Genomic DNA, 16,911 nt, shown 5'->3' on the forward strand with positions numbered 1-16,911 from the left:
AAGCTATTTACATTTTTCAAATGTTTTTTAGGTCTCCCATCAAATGAAAATGGAGTTGTAATAACTTTCATGCTACAAGTTTAGTATTTTATTTAGCCCAGATACTCCTTTTAGAGCTTGTGCTATAAATGCTACTGATTAACTGTAGAACAACTGTTAACAAATGAGTTTATATCTTTGATCAATATTGTATAATTTGCAGGATGTGTGGCACTGCGAAATATGCAGCCGTAAGCCAGGCCGTGGGTTCGGTATGTTCTTTGCAGCATCAAGCTCTTGAATTATTTTTTGGTCCTAGAAGCACTTAACAAACTTTGTGGCTTTACAAAGCTCTTTATTTAATTAATTCATCTTTATTTATTTGGTTTTCCTCTCAGCTGATAATTCTCAGCATCTGATACATGTCAACTCATTTTTTCTCAGAAGCAACTGCTGAGGTCTTGCCCAGGCTTTTCAAGATAAAGTATGAAAGTGGCACTTTGGAAGAACTTCTCTATGTCGATATGCCCCGTGAATATCAGAATTCATCTGGGCAAATAGTCCTAGATTACGCAAAAGCGATTCAGGAGAGTGTCTTTGAGCAACTTCGTGTTGTCCGTGATGGTCAGCTTCGCCTAGTGTTTTCACAACCTGATTTGAAGGTTAACTGAAGAGCTGATACTTTTATATTCAGTGAAGTGCTTATTCATGGACAGTTGAGACCTAGCATGGTGCATATTAATGCTATCATTCGTTTGATCTGGATTCCTTTTGTATCTATTTGGCAGATAGTTTCTTGGGAATTTTGTGCACGACGTCATGAGGAGCTTATCCCCAGAAGATTGTTGATACCTCAGGTTAACAATTTTACCTTTCAACTGCCATTCTGATGTATAAAGAAGTCATACTTCAACTGTGATTTGAAATCATACACTTCTGTTCATTGATAGCTCACTTTTAGGTGGCCTAGGTTTAAAAATAGGTAAAAAAAAGTGGGTTGATTTTTTTCCTCCAAAAAATTTGAAGTTACTTCATTAAAAAATGGGAAAATGCTTGTTACGATGGATCTTGGGCCTTACTCAACCCCAAGTCCATATAAAGGAGACCAACTTTCCATCCCTTTTTCAATGTGGGACTTCTTAACAATGCTCAAATATGCCATCGAACTTTGACAAAAGGATCATCTATGCCATAAGTTTGGCTCATTTATGCAATTTCCTTTTGAGAAAAGGCTCATCCATGCAATTATTTGTTAACTGAAATGACATAAATGAGCCAAACTTTTAACGGATGGCAAAGATGAGCTTTTGTCAAGGTTCGATGGCATATTTGAGCTCTTTCCCTTAAAATATTTGAAGATGCTTTTCGATGAACTCTACTTGAGAAGTAAAGAACTTCCATCTAATTTCTTTCCACATCTGCTATGGCAGAAGCCTTTTTGTTTCATTGACCTGGAAGTATGTGCTAATTCGGTGTGATTGATCTTTATTATCGACATTATTTAAGTAATTGGTGAGAGTATGGTCGTGTGAGTATTTATATGGTCACTATTTCCTTTTCTTGTCTGTTGGTACAAGTTCAATATAGATGGAAGTACAAGATTTCAGTTGCATATTTGTTCTTTTCTGATTTCACCTGTTTCTTCTTCATAGCAATATAGAATGGTTTAGAAGCATCTTATTCTCTATCCTCATCTCGTGATATTGAAACGGTAAGGGCTGCTGGACAGACAGCTCTAAACTGCTTTTTATATGAATTAAGCTCCAGTTAGTAGTTTGTGGTCGCAATTTCTGTTCATTAATTGAAAGGATTGACTATTCATATGGCATTTCTATTTGTTTTTCTCTTCAGTTTTGGGGAGAATCTGTCTCTGGAAGATATTTTTTGAAAACTATTGCATGGTTGGATTTAATGTTGTTCTTTGAAGTATTTGGTGTATTGCATTGTGTTTTTGAAACCAAATAATTTGTTTTGGTTACCTGAGTTCGAACTGGTTTTTGCTCAAGTCCAAACAAAGGTAGATTCTGCTTTTGAACTTGTTATCGAGGAACAATTTGAAATGCGTTGGGTAGAAGGTTCTAACCCTGGCCAAGGCCTAATGATTTGGATATGTTATGGTTACGGGATAGTTAAGATGTGATAGAGAAAAATCAGAACAGTTTTATTGGATGATGTTGATGCTATCTGAGGTCCATGGAACAGGACTTTTGATGCTCTAAGTTGTGCAAGAGAAATTTCTGTTAGCACTGGATACAAAGTATAATTTAAATAAGCTCCGACTTCAAGATGGAAATTGAGGACTTGGAAAAAGGTGTCAAATCGTTGTGCTTGTAATATGATCACTTGCGATTCTAACAATTCCTTGGTATATTATTCAATCACAATGGCTTCAAATCCCTAATATCAAGAAGTCCTTTTCGCTGATGAAATTTAGAATCAAATTCTCTCAGTAGGATTGTTAAAAGAGTAGTACCTGGTGATGGATCTTGGTCACCAAATTGGACCAACTCAATTGGAAAAAACAAAACACAAATGAAAGCTAGATTTAAGCTAGTAAACCCCGAATTCATTTCATGACCTTCATATTGTTATCTTTCTGTTTTGGCTTTTATGCCTGTATTATAGTGAAGTACTATATGATAAAAGTGTGCTACAAAAAAGAAAACAAATGTTAGAAATTCAACTTCAAGTGACAAAGTAAAGAAACATGGACTGAAGTAAGCTTTAAATGTGATTGTTGCATGCTGATGATTCACTTAAAAATTCTATGTTTGCTATCAGTGGAAAGAAATTCTATGTTTTCTATCTAATAATGTTAACGTCTGGATTTCCAAGAGACATTTAATTAAATATGCTATAATAGTTAAGTTCCTGGTTTTCGGTGTTAGCTTCCAAGGTTGTCAATGTGCAGTAAGTACGGGGTGAAGAACTTTTGGCGCCATATTTGCTACAACTTAATTTAAAATAAAGAAAAGAAAAACAAAAGCTAGATTTGAATCGGTTAACCCAAAACTCATTAATTTTCCCCTAGAGCTGCACTATCTTCAGTTTTTTCATTTTATTTTCCTGCTTTTAAGTGTGTGTATAGTGAACTAGGATCTGATAAATGCATATGATAAAAACTCATTGTCGAATAACCAAGTAAATGATTCATGCTTTAACTATTATCTTTGTATTATGAGTTACTTAAATAAATTAGTGCCTGTTTGGGCAAGCTTCTTGGAGGTCAAAAGCACTTGTTTTGAAATTTGAAGTGTTCGGCCAATAAGTAAAAGTGCTTTTAAGTAGCAGCAAAATCAGTTTTTCTGTTGTTGGGAACATGCTAAAATTTCTGCTTCTTGAAAAAGGTGGAAGTAGCAAAATATTTATTTTCAAACAAAAATATCCCCATAAATACATACTTATCAAGCATATCCCCTCATTAAGTTATTACTATTTTATTATTGAACAACCATTTCCTTTTCTTTTAAAAATAGAAGAAAATAATTGACTAGTGTTAGAATATCCCATTTCCTTTTGACTTTTAGTATAGTATCCATGCATTTCATGTAAGAGTTTTTTTTGTCTTTTATTTATCTATTTGTTAAAAAAGAGTAATATTATTAATTACTAATATGCTTCATATATCGTAGTGAATTTTTGTTGTATGAATGATTTTACTTAATTTTTGTGGTAAATTCCCCATATATGGTGATTCAATTTGAGGAATGATTATTTAATATATAATTGCTTGATGTTTCTTTGTATATTCAAATCATCATGTTAATATTATACTAATATTTAATATTTTCATTGATTATCTGTATGTACTAGATTGATTGAAAATTTTAATGTCTTCTTATTTTACTTAAATAACAGTACCCGCTTTAACGTGCATTGATATTTCGTAATTTGACACTCAAAAACATTTTTTGTTTAGGAAGATTAACCTAACATAATTTGCTTATCAAATACTAAATAAACACTTTAAAACGAACTAGTCAAACAGCCCCCAAGGCCCAGCTTGAGTGGCAAAAGGTGGAGGATTTGCGGGTTAGGTCGCAGGTTCAAGCCCCACACCATGCAAAGCGAAGCCCGGTATTTAAGGGGGCGGGCTCATTATCCACCGAGTTTAGAAGGCTGTGATTGGTCCAAAGGGCGGATCATAGACGAATTTCTCGGTTATAAAAAAAAATGAACTAGTCAAACACAAATTGCTTTTCCTGAAGTACTTTTTTGGGAAAGCTATTTTAAAGAAAATGCTTCTCAAAATAAACAATTTTTAGCAGCTTGGTCAAATAGTCTCTCTATGTGTGCCACCGAACAATTTTAGCGTTGATTTGGAGGTGACATCTAATTATGCATGCTATCTTAATAGATCTATTGACTTTTGTTCCGTAGGTCTAAGTTGTGCGGACACTTCAATTTGATGCCACACTCGTATCGGATCTCCATAAATACACTGCTTTTGGAGAATTCGACACGAACCTGTTGACATTTTTGAAGAGTCTGTGCAAAATCTATCGTAGGTTTGTCATGCTATTTTTCATGTTTTGGTACACACATTAGGTCCATCGAAGAGCTTATATATAAGTGTGTGCATGCGTGTGTACGCATATATGAAGTTGATACTTGTATACATCTGTGTGTATAAATATTTCTCGTTTTAGGCAGTTAGTACACTATTTTAAAGAGATCTTGTGCATGTTGAGCAGTGTTATCAAAGGTGCACTTAAGCCTTGAAGCAAGGCTCAAAACGCGTTGAGCACTTCACCTTACTTAATGTGCACTTCAATGTCGTCATCAAGGCTATAAGACATTTTTCCTTGTGAATGAACATTTCCTGAAGGGGCGACGCAACCCATTGATATTTTGCTTTATTGTAAAAACAATCAATTTCTTTGCCCATATATTTTTTATTCATTCTTATAATTATTAATCTTGATTTTATCTATCTCTCTCTCTATATATATACCACCCAAAGGGTGTGGCCTAGTGGTCAATGAAGTGGGTGAGAATATTGATCTCAGGTTCAAAACTCAGTGGAGACAAAAAAACACTAGGTGATTCTTCTTAACTTCCTAGCCTTGGTGGACAGAGTTACTTCTTTCGTACGCAAGACTTGCTAGCACGCATTCTAAATAAAGTGGATGGGTCAGACAAGGTGTTGAAAAAAATGAAAGAGGATGTTTCCACACTCAATCAAACGGTTATGTTGCTAGTTGGAGGTGGCAGTTATCCCCTGGGATTAGTCGAGGTGCGCGAAAGCTGGTCCGTACACCACGGTCATATAAAATGAATAAATAAATAAATAATATTTCTATATATATGTTTTCTCCATTTGTGCTTTTTCTCAATAAAGCCCACACTTTATTTACGCTTTGCGCTTAAAGCACCAATGAACTTTAGAGCTTTTTGTGCTTTTGATAACATTGACGGTGAGTGGATCAGGTTTTCTACTTTAGATGTCTCTTTGAAGTAGTTCTAAATTTATTGCGTTTGATTGTACTTCTGTGGCATCTAGTTGTTTTAGCATATACGTTAGCTGGATGTTGTTTTAGCTTTTTAGTGTTGATGTTGCATATAAGGTAGGGGCTATTGAATCATTTCTGATTTGCCTTTTATTGTTTTGATTTGCTGTACAGGTTAGTCAACTTGGTGCTGCAGCTCAAAAGTACCAGGCCGCCACCCAAAATGCCTCATCTAGTGCGTCTGTTTCTGAGTTGCAGAATAATTGCAATATGTAAGTCCAGATACTTACACTATGGTGGTTATTCTAAGTATTGGGTTGGCAATGTTCCATAACATTGTTTGATGGTTTTGTTGCCTTACAATTTCTATTTAGCATATCTAACCCTCATTTTTAAGAGGTTAGCAATAGACTAACTTTGTTGAATGGTCGTTGTTGCCTAGCAATTTCGATTTTGGATATCTAACCCTTTTTATTAAGAGGTTAGCTGTGCCCAATTATTAGATCGCCGTCATTAGTGGGCAGTGATGATGAGATAGGATTTAGTTGTAATTCACATTTTATACAGCTCTGTTTTTGGCATTGAGCTTTGATGGTCTTTACTGGTGCTGTTGCCTTTCTTAGCTTAGGTTAGCCTCTGGATGCTAAGGTAAGATGTTCTACCAATGAGTTGCCCTAGTAAGCTTTTGGCAATCCAATAATTTTCTTAAAGCTGAAACTTACTGTCATTTGATTCAGTGATTTACCGGGTACATATTTTCTTGTCTACCATTGTTGGATGATGTAGCTTAGAATTTAGTGTAATGGAGTATGATCAATTTGTCATACTGTTGAACCTTAGAAGCTCAAGCTCTTGAAACATGATTAGGAATGTCTAGCTGATAAATAAATTACCACAATGGTGTGCTTTCAGGTGCATGGCTGTCTACTTTCTTTTGATACAATTTTTTTTTGTTTAATTGAAAGTTGAACATGGTTTTGGGGTGTGGGTTGAGGATGTTGACTGTGACCTGCGTGTGTGTTGATTTAAATTCTAGTCCTCTCATGCTCATCAAACTTCTCCAATTAGTTCGCTTCAGTGTTATGGTGACATGTGTGTGTGGGGGTGGGGGGTGGGGGGGGGGGATAGGAGCTAGGGATGTCATCTGGTCTCTGAACCTACAAAAGGGAGAGGAATAAATCTTCTTCCCATGGAATAACATTAATCTCAGGAGCTGTGGGTAGTGGGGCGAGGGATGTAAACATATGCATGCCCTTTGGAAAAGTCATGAGTGATCCATGTAAGCATTCAGTTGTGAACTTATGTTTAGAGATTCCTTGATTCTTGAAATTTGATTAAGATTGTGTATCTGCTATCATCATGTGTTCCTTTATTTAGCTTTCGATGTGTGAGTTGTTTTGTAATTTTGACTTCGAATTGCGCCTCAGGTTTGTTGCTTCAGCTCGTCAATTAGCAAAAGCTTTGGAAGTTCCATTAGTAAATGATTTAGGATATACAAAGAGATATGTGAGATGCCTACAGGTATGTACCTTGTTCTGACATAGAGAGTTCCTCTCCCCCCCTCTCCCTTTTCTGTCCCTTATCCAGGTTTCGTTTCAGTAGTGGAAATAGTCCTCGTGTATCCATTGAATCACTAAATGTGATTGTTAGAGAGTAAAATAGAGATTTGGGTTGGAGTTGATTGTCTGGAAAAATAGAGAACTCTATATTGGGAGAGTAAAATTGAGAATATGATTGGAGATCCCCTTATGTCTGATTTAAAAGTCAGTTCTATCGACCTGTCTTCAGTTCATTTCTTTCCATATGTTGTCCCGCTGTTTTCAGAGCAGACTTGAAAACGGAGACAAATTCAATTCTTTTAACAGCCAGCAGGTTAGAGATGGTTGTTAATGTTGTGGATTTTGAGATTCCTGTTAATAATGCGTATAGTTAACTCATGTATAATGCTTCAGCTTTTTTCTTGGGATACAAATATGTGGTGTTATGTGTTCCTACTGTTGGTAATTCTTATCTTCTTGTCATGAGCCAGCCCACCGAGCCGGTGGGCATCTACTCTAACATCTAGCTAGGAGAATCCTTACCACCCAATTTAAAACTACAATGCCGAAGTTTGTAAAGACATAGTAAATCTCTTTAATACTTTGAAATCATCATGAAACATCGAATATAAAGAATATCTTTTTACAAACAATCGAAAAATCCCCCCAAGGAACTAGTCTAAACAGGTACAAGAGTTACTAAGAGAGTACAATGTATAAAAGAAAATGAGACACTGCTCCCACCATAAGGAAAGAGTAATAAAAGTTGTCGGAGATCATCATCGTCTTCACCTAAGAAACTTTACTGTATGCAGCAACAAAAGTACCAAACCACGCCAAATGACATAGCAAGAGTAGTATCAATACAAACAATACATACGGGTAGGCATCATCGGTTGACCCAAATCCACCACATAATATAATGCAGATAAATAAAGGTTAGGAAATAAAACAACATGTTTAGGATTCACACAAGTCACCTTAAGTCATCCATCTCCTTTTGCTCCAACTTCAACCTCTAAGGGCCTGTTTGGATTGGCTTTTGGCTTATGACTTATAAGCCAAAAGCCATAAGTTAGGATTTCTAACTTATGATTTTTGGCTTATTTTTGTTATTTTGGCTTTAAAATAAGTGCTTATAAGCACTTTTTAACTTTACCCAAACACTTCAAAACTACTTAAAAACTATTTTGGCTTAAAAGCACCTAAAATAAGTCAATCCAAACGGGCACCAAGTCATTCCACCCACACATTCGATCGTAACCTAACCCCTTCTATACATTAGTCATTATTAATTTTGTTACTCAATTTACTATTTCCCCTCAAGCTCTCATGCCAACTCCTTACCTTACATCGCCCCAATTGTACGGAAACATGAACAAACAATCACCCTTATAAAAACAGAGATATACAATTATACCCACAATTGGAAAATAGCCCGGACTCCATGTCTTCATCCCTACTTAGCATTCTCCACACATCACACCTCATTCATCACACCATCCCAATACTCGAACCACTAGGATTCCCTAATTATCTTCTACCCCGTTTAACTTGCTATATCGGTCTGCACAAAGGTCACCCAGCATTTCAATAACCCAACCTGGCCACTCAAGGACCAATAAGTGATACCTAAAACACAATTGCCGTCTCACGGACCAACCCATAACCATCTCATCACAAAGAAGTAAACCTGGTTCTCTTCATGGAATCCCCACACAAATATTTAGTGTACCGACGTGGTACTCCTCTATCGTTGTTATGTAAGAGGAAAAGAGCGAAAAACTTACTTTTAGGTAGTGGCCTAAGCGCTAAGAAGTGAACATCATGCTACTCAGACAATATGCTTAACACATGCAAGTCGAATTGCATCATGTCCATATTGCTATGACTGTACTATCAAGTCTTAAGACTGATGGTACATTCAACCAAGAACGTCCATTGCAGTATCTAAAACTTAAAAGACCGAAGAGATGCGACTCAAATGCTTTTATGTTATAATAATATATGATATATGTATCGGTGTGGTACCCGATCCAATAATAATATATGTATCGGCATGATACTTGATTCAATAATATATGTGTAGGTATACGTGCTGGCGCTGTACCGATCCAACATCCACACACAATAGCGACCACACTTGTACATTCAAGTAACACATTTATGGCAAGCAATTGATAATTTCTTCCCGAATAGCTCTTGATCACAATTTCCCTAATCATATACATGCATGCATTACTATTGAAGCAATTAACAAGCACATATAGCATAAACGGAATAAACAACCATTACCTATGTGAGATAATTTCTTCCCGAATAGCTCTTGATCACAATCCGACCACCCAATTATCCCCTAGGATTACACCCGGCAACCATCAATATGCCAACAATAACTAATCAAGTCCATCACCAGCCTAACCATAGCTAACCATACATTCAACCATTCAGACTATGTTCCCGAAGGCCTGTGCATGAAATCTCCCAACAATCTACAAGATATTATCCAAGTGAAAACAGATCTAACTACTTAGTTAAGAAAACCTAGTCTACCTGGGCGTCAAACAACTGCGGAAGAACATTGAATGCAAGCTTTCGGATCCTTGGGGTGAATCTTGACGAACGTGGACTGGAAATTCCTGGGGTTTTAACCTTCTTTGCACTGAAAATCCTCTCCTCCATTGTTCTCAGGAATCGAGTGGCTTAGGGAGATTTTGGGAGTAATGCTCGTCTGGTTTCTCCCTGGAAAGTGGGAGGTAAAATAAATGACACCGCTTAATTAGGGTCTGATTCTGTCAGGACGCTGCATAGCGGGAGGCTTCTTGCTACGGTGGACTGACGTCATCCCGGATCAGTTTCAAATTTAAATGATTTCGTCATGTGCCCCAAATTTTAATTTGGCACCGTATTTCAGGAATTTTTGGGACTCCGCACGAGATGCATTTAAGTAACGGAGAATCGGGTCATTTCACTTTCTTTCAGAAATTGACTTCATTTATGTTGTTCTAGCAGGAAGTCAAGGTTTTTTGGTTTAGCAGGAAGTCAAGTTTTTTTGGTTTTAGGATCCTCTAATTCAGATTATTTATTTGCAAGTATTTTAATTTTGAAACCAAATATAAAGCTGTTACTACTTTTGTGTGATAACATCTGGTCAAATGATATTTTGCTTGTTTTATAATATTTGTTCAATTAAAAGAGGCTTGTGATTAACTATGGATATGTTGTGTTCTTCGTGGATTGCAGATATCGGAAGTGGTTAATAGCATGAAAGATTTGATCGACTATAGCAGGGAGACAGGAACCGGACCCATGGGTAAGTTATATCTACTTAACCTTTCTATTAGTTCATTTTATCACAGTTCAAATTTAATGACCTTATGACAGACCAATGACTCATTAAAATAGGAGGATAGGTGGGGTTGTTTTCCTGAGAGTTTGTGTTTTGTACAACAACAACAAAATACCTAGTGTAATTTCACAAGTGGGATCTGGGGAAGGTAGAGCAAACACAGACCTCAACCCCCCTACCTTGGGATGTAGAGAGGCGGTTTCCGATATACCCTCTGCTCAAGGAAAAGGAAATAGCGGAACTAAAGAAGCCTACTAACGTGGCATATTGCCAGCTAATTGATATTGTCTCTATAAGATTTTTTCCCCTTCCGTTATGTCCTATTTTCACAATCACGAGGCATCTGATTGTCATTTAAAGGTGTCCCAGGGCTTTGGTTCAATGGGAAAGGTGGTACACCACGAGATGTGTGGTAGACTGCTGTTGCTCCAAGTTTGGTTTTACCGTGAAATTGCTTCCGGGGATGGAAAATAGAAACCATCGCATCTGAGTAGAGAACCCATGGGACAAAGCAGATTCTGTTGCATCTTTAGTCAACTTTGTTGGTAATATAACTGTCATGTAATAACTTGAACCTCGCAATATGCATGAATGTGGGGGACTAGAGAGTAGGGCACTCAACTCTTGCAAACTAAGGCTCACTTTTATGTTGGACAAATGTTCAGTTAATTTTCTCTCTGGTGCTCATTGATCCAGTAGCACAGTTTTCTCTCTGAATTTCTTATAATTCCCTCTTTTGCCCTGCAATATATCACTATTCCTAGTGGCATTCTGGATTTGGTGTTTAGTCTTTGTCGATAATGAGGATTTGGTATTTTATATCTTAGTGCTTTGGAGTTTGCTGTGACATTTAAATCCCAGAAGACCGGATAAGTGAGGAAGTGTTTCCCCAACATTCATGAAGTTCAAATGGTAATCGAACAAAATTTAATTTGTGGGGCTAAATGAGTGAGAGCTCAACTTATCATTAATCAATCAATTTTAATGTCTGGCCCAGTGTTATCCTGTCAACCTGTGATGTGTATGTTAGCAGACCATTTTTGTGTGTGCTAAATTGATAATTTGGAGTAGATATTCAACTAGCGCGTGATGAACTTTTTCATTTTCATGTACTATTGATTATCTTTCCTGGCGTTTATGTTTTACATGTGATTCTTACAGTTCACATTGTGCCCAACTCTTAATTTTCCAGAGAGCTTGGCTAAGTTTCCTCGTAGGAACGGCGCTTCAGCTGGAGTACAAGGTCCAGTTCAATCAACTGAGGATCAGACTCAGCAGCCACAGCAGCAGCAACATCAACAGCAGCAGCAGCAACATCCACAGCAGCAACAACAGCAGCAGCAACATACACATCAAACAGTCAGTAGCTCTAACCATGAAACGACTTCACAGCCTGGTGTACCACCACTACCTTTGAGCAATGGTATGTCGAATGTACACAACTCTGTGAACCGAGTACCTGCTACTTCGTCTAGCGGTACTGTTGTTGGATTACTGCACCAAAATTCCATGAACTCCAGGCAACAAAATCCAATGAATGGTGGAAGTAGTACCTACTCGGGAAATACTGTCCAAATGCCTTCACCCAATTCTTCAAGTACAATGCCTCAGTCTCAACCCAACTCTTCTCAATTCCAATCTCCAACACCATCGTCATCCAACAATACACCACAAGCTTCACACAGTGGCTTATCATCAGTGCAACACATGAACTCTGCAAATTCCCCCAAAATATCAATGCAGCAACCAGCCCATTCAAATGACGTGGATGCTCATGACTCTCAGAGTTCTGTACAAAAGATTATACATGAAATGATGATGTCTTCACAGCTCGGTGGCGGTGGCATGGTAGGTAATGGTACTATTGGTAATGATATAAAAAATGGACATGGGATGTTGGCAACAAGTAATAATTCTCTTCTCAATGGAAGCAATTGCCTTGTTAGGAATGGGACAGCCAATGCTAACAGTACAGGTGTTGGTGCTGGATTTGGGAGTATGAACAATGGACTGGGCCAAGCTGCAATGGTTAATGGAATGCGAGCTGCATTGGGTAATATCCCTTCATCCATGAATGGGTTAGGGGGCATGACAATGGCGAGAGAACGCAACATGAGTCAACAGCAACAAGATCTGGGAAACCAACTGCTTAGTGGTCTAGAAGCAGTCAATGGTTTTAACAACCTTCAGTTTGACTGGAAAACATCTCCTTAAAAAGGTTCAAGTTGGCAATTATTAGTCTATGTTCTGCTGCATGTGCTGCAAAGATAGTTTGATGAGTTTGCCTCGCATGATCAGAGTAGCCGTGGTTGCTGAAGCAGAAGTGGCTTCAAAGCTTGCCCCTTCTGTACTGATTTGAGTGGGTAGGACTACGTATAGCGTGGCATCTTAACAGCTGAAATGTTATCTCATCTGAGATTGCACTCTCTTCTAACTTGATTTTGCCTGGTTTATCACAGCTGCTCCTTGAATGGGACCTTCAGGGAGCGACTTGGCTAATGGACCGCTGCATTCAATCTATTTATACCATGTGGAGGCATTTGTTAACTACGTAGCGATTGAGCTATTGCCCCTATTGTGATGCATCTCCACCACCACTCCAGAGCTTGCGGTTGTATATAGTTGGGATTCTGTTGTAGAAGTTCTAGGAGTTGCTAGAGTTGACACTGGTGCAGTCATCATTTCTTCTCTCCTTTCTACTTGTCTTTCTGTTAGGCTTATTTGGAGTGGCTTGACGGGAAAAAAAAATAGGACGAGGCTTGGGAAAGAATTAAATTAAATCCATTAGTGTGGAGTATATGTGAAGGAAGAAATTGATTTAGCACTGGAATTTTCATAGGGGCATAATTTGAAGTATTTCTATTGATCTGTTGATTAGGAAATGCTAGTTTGTTTTTAACTCAGACTGATGTTTCTTCTAGTTGCTTGACAAAGTAGAAAGAGCGCGTTGCTCATGTTTTTGCTAGAAAAAATCAAACTCGTGATGGGCTGCATCTGTGAGTTGTTTTTAGCTTTCTGGAGTGGCCTTATTTTTCTTTATTGAACTGTGAGGGGAGGTCGTGCTACTGTAAGGATGCTTCAATGCTAGTCATGAAGAGAATCTCAATATATGATTATGATTCATTTGGATAGGGTGCTCTTGCAACACATTCCGGCGTGCTGGAAACCCTTTGCATACGGTGCACTTTTTTTTTTTTTTTTAAAATGAATTAAACCCAGATGGGTCACTTATTTATTTGAATTAAAAAGACAAAAACTCAAAGTATGACAGTTCAAAATAACGGTCCCAAATCCAATTTATAAGTCAAAACTATTTTTTGTTTGCTCCTCTTCCATCTTTAGGATAGTTGAGGTTTTTCACCCTTTTTCATGGTTGTTCCTTCATTTCTTTGTACCGCTGGAGCTGTGTTGTTGTGTTCCTTGAATAGATCTGTGCTTGAGGATGCTCCTGATGGCCTTTGTTTTCTTCTCCATTCACTGTGCTTCTTTGATGACCTCAACTCCTCTCGTTTTGAATTTTGCTGACCACTCTCTCTCTGTTGGGTATGGAAAAGACCTTGAATTCATTTATTGCTTCTGGATTTTGATGGCTCTCTGGTTTGATTTATCTTCCTTTGCTGTATTTCTTATATGCCCTCATTGTGATGAATGTTGTGAATTCTTCTACTCTTATTTCTGATGTATGGAACTCCAGAATTGTCTGAATTGATAAGCTTCCCCCCATCATAGTTAGTTCTTGAAAAATTACGAATTTGTATAGTATCTTCATGTCCAAAGGCTAGACTTGTCATATAATCTGCAAATTTATTTGCTTCTCTGAAAATGTGTTTACTCCAACATGCACATTTTTCATCATGTGCCTTGTTTCCTCTATTTGTAGTATAACCTCCCATGGTGGTTTCCAAATACCTGCAAGAATATTCTTGAGTACCATTGAGTCTGTCTCTATCTTAGCATCTTGAATTCCATGTCTGTAGCAATAGCTCATAACCTTATGCTCTGCTGTAATTTCTGGGACCGGACTCGTAGTTTCTCCTATTTGCCCAGCTTGTGCATAGGTAAGATCTCCTCTGTCATTCCTTAGACAAAAACCATAGGAACTTGGGCCTTGGCTTGCTCCATCTGTGTTGATCTTGATTGTGCCTGTGACTGGCTTCCCCCACCTAACCATACAATGATGTAGTCTCGGCTTATAGTTTCTCAAGTACTGTTTCTCGGTATATATTGTAATACATGAGCAATTAAAACATACTTGCTTCCAAAGGAAAAGAAATTATTTTGCCATGACATTACACTCTTCATTACTTTTTTTACCAGATCTTCAAATTATTTTTACATGTACTTTTCTCATTCCTGTTCTTCTCCTGATTGTATTGTTGATAGCAAACTGACATTTTATGATGAGCTTTTAGCATTATTTACCATTTGACATGAACAGTTGTCGATCATCTCCTTCATTGAATAAGGATCTGCAGAATAGAATAAGATAGTATCATCAGCATATGATAAATGATTGATTGATAGATACCTTCAAGTTATCATCTTCATTGAGCTTATTAACAGTATATAATGAATAATGTAGGTGAAAGGAAGGAAGTCTCCGACGTCTACTCGATTTGAATAAATGAGGTGGCTGTCCATTTACTGACACTGAGTAACAATTATTTGAAATAAGCCTCCACACTATATCAATTAGAACTTGTGAGAAACCAAGTTGCCTTAGTGCCTTTGTTATATATCTTGGAATCTCCTGCCCGCAGAAAAATGGTTTAACCACATTGGTCACATCCTGATCCCCTGACCAGCATCTGGTCCATTAAGCCAAAGACCGCATTCATTCTTGACCTCCTCCATGTTAGGTAGATCTGCTAAGATAATATTTTTTTTTCTTGTGTAATTACTATTGGGATATTTAATTTGCAAAATCAGTCTGGTTATTCTGCTCTCAAAACTCTTTCATCAGTTTCATGATACTTTTTCATTTTACATAAGAATGACTATTTCTATCTCCATCTTTTCATTCCTTCTCAAAATTCTTCCTCTATTTTAAGATATCTCTTCAGTTCTTCCCTATTCTAAGTTGTCGTCCTGATGTCAAATTGGATTTCCTTGAGTCTTCTACTTCTAGGGTGGAAATTCTTATAAATATATTGCCAAAAGTTTCTTTGCTCCACTCCATTAGTGCCTTGTTCATCTTTGCATAAAGCTATGTAAAAAAGGATTAGCAACAAATTCTCATGAAGGAGTGTCCAGAAGTTCAAATGCTTTGTGATAAGATCTTTCTCCGTTTTGCACACCACATGTAATGGAGAATGGTGTGACCCAAATGTTGAACTGCACCGGATCGTAAGATATTCAAGAGTTCTCGGTTAGTATAGTCTCTTAAATATACAATCCTCCCATTCCACCATGTGAATTGTATCTCATTTCTATAAGAGCACTATTATATTATTCACATGGTGAGCAAAATCAACAATTTCATGTAAATTTTTATTTTGTCTTGGCGATAAGCTCAATGGTTTTCTCCTCTTTTTGGTCTCTTAGAAGCTCTATTTGTTCTGTACTCAGTTGTTCTTCCTTAGCTTCTTTTCCTAGTGCTAACTCTTTGTCAAAATTAATTTATGATCGCCTTTGTAGTATTAGTGTCTGTACGTAATCTTTAGTTCTGCATTCCCTTTTTATAGTTCTATGTTGTCTTCAATGCTCGTGATGTGTTTTCTTCTTATATGTTAATTGGTTGTACATCATTGCCATTCCATATAAACAACTCTGTTCCTCCCTTATCATGTGTTTTATTATTACTCCTATTTATTTTATCGGAGTACCCAATCTTTTGTATACTTGGGTCATCTTCTCCCCTTTGTTCAGTCTTCTTATTCTATCCCATTAAATCTTCCTTCTTTGGGTATAGTTCAGGGTGAATAACAAAATAATCTTTTCCACTATGACCTTGTAGTTTGCATCTCTTACAATATACTTGGGAACATAATCATATTTTATCTGTATCCACTTGTTTATAATCTATCTTGTATTTTTTTTCCCATTTCCACATTAATTCTTTGTGGAAATTCTCTAAGTAGGCCAATTTCTACCCTTACTCTTACACAACTTGGCCTAATTTGATTTCTTGGAGAGGTTTTTCAACTGTTTTACTCGAAAAAAAGACTTGTTTTGAAAAATTGACTAAACTTATGACTTGAAGAGAAATCGATTTTTCAAATAGGTTCGCCACTTAATTTTTTAAAGAAATTAAGAAAACTTATATATTTTTTTTCAAAAGATTTAAACAAAATAAAATCATTTGAAATTTAAAGGGGTTCGAACTTTAATTTACATTCCGAAAAGGTGTTAGGCCCTCGGAATGTCCGCTAACTTGCGGTTGACCAACGATTTGACTAAAATATTTGACTAACTTGAAAAATATTAGCTAAGTAAGAAAACTCATTTTTTTTTTGAGTTAATACCTCAAAAGGTCACTCAACTATGCACTCTTTTCTCAGAAAGTCACTAAACTTTCAATTTTCACTCAAAAGCCACTCAACTATGCACTTCTTTCTTAGAAAGTCACTCAACTTTGAATTTTAACTCAAAAGTC

At 37.0% G+C, this 16,911-nt stretch overlaps 1 protein-coding gene across 48 annotated transcripts in view; it reads left to right on the plus strand.

The window, feature by feature from the left end:
- Positions 1–13,177, plus strand: part of LOC125874619 (transcriptional corepressor SEUSS) — a 52,720-nt gene extending 39,543 nt beyond the window's left edge. For 11 of the 48 annotated variants that reach the window (XM_049555556.1, XM_049555570.1, XM_049555575.1 and 8 more), the window contains 7 exons: positions 203–251; positions 424–641; positions 768–836; positions 5,604–5,701; positions 6,857–6,950; positions 10,211–10,280; positions 11,509–13,177. In XM_049555556.1, the coding sequence (XP_049411513.1) occupies positions 203–251; positions 424–641; positions 768–836; positions 5,604–5,701; positions 6,857–6,950; positions 10,211–10,280; positions 11,509–12,530 (1,620 nt within the window). In that variant the 3' untranslated portion in view covers positions 12,531–13,177. The remainder of the gene's footprint in view (positions 1–202; positions 252–423; positions 642–767; positions 837–5,603; positions 5,702–6,856; positions 6,951–10,210; positions 10,281–11,508) is intronic. The other 37 variants (XM_049555558.1, XM_049555534.1, XM_049555536.1 and 34 more) reach the window with 11 other exon arrangements.
- Positions 13,178–16,911: the final 3,734 nt, after the last annotated feature.

This window comes from Solanum stenotomum, chromosome 8, assembly GCF_019186545.1.
Source record: "Solanum stenotomum isolate F172 chromosome 8, ASM1918654v1, whole genome shotgun sequence".
In the NCBI taxonomy this organism is placed as follows: Eukaryota; Viridiplantae; Streptophyta; class Magnoliopsida; order Solanales; family Solanaceae; genus Solanum; species Solanum stenotomum.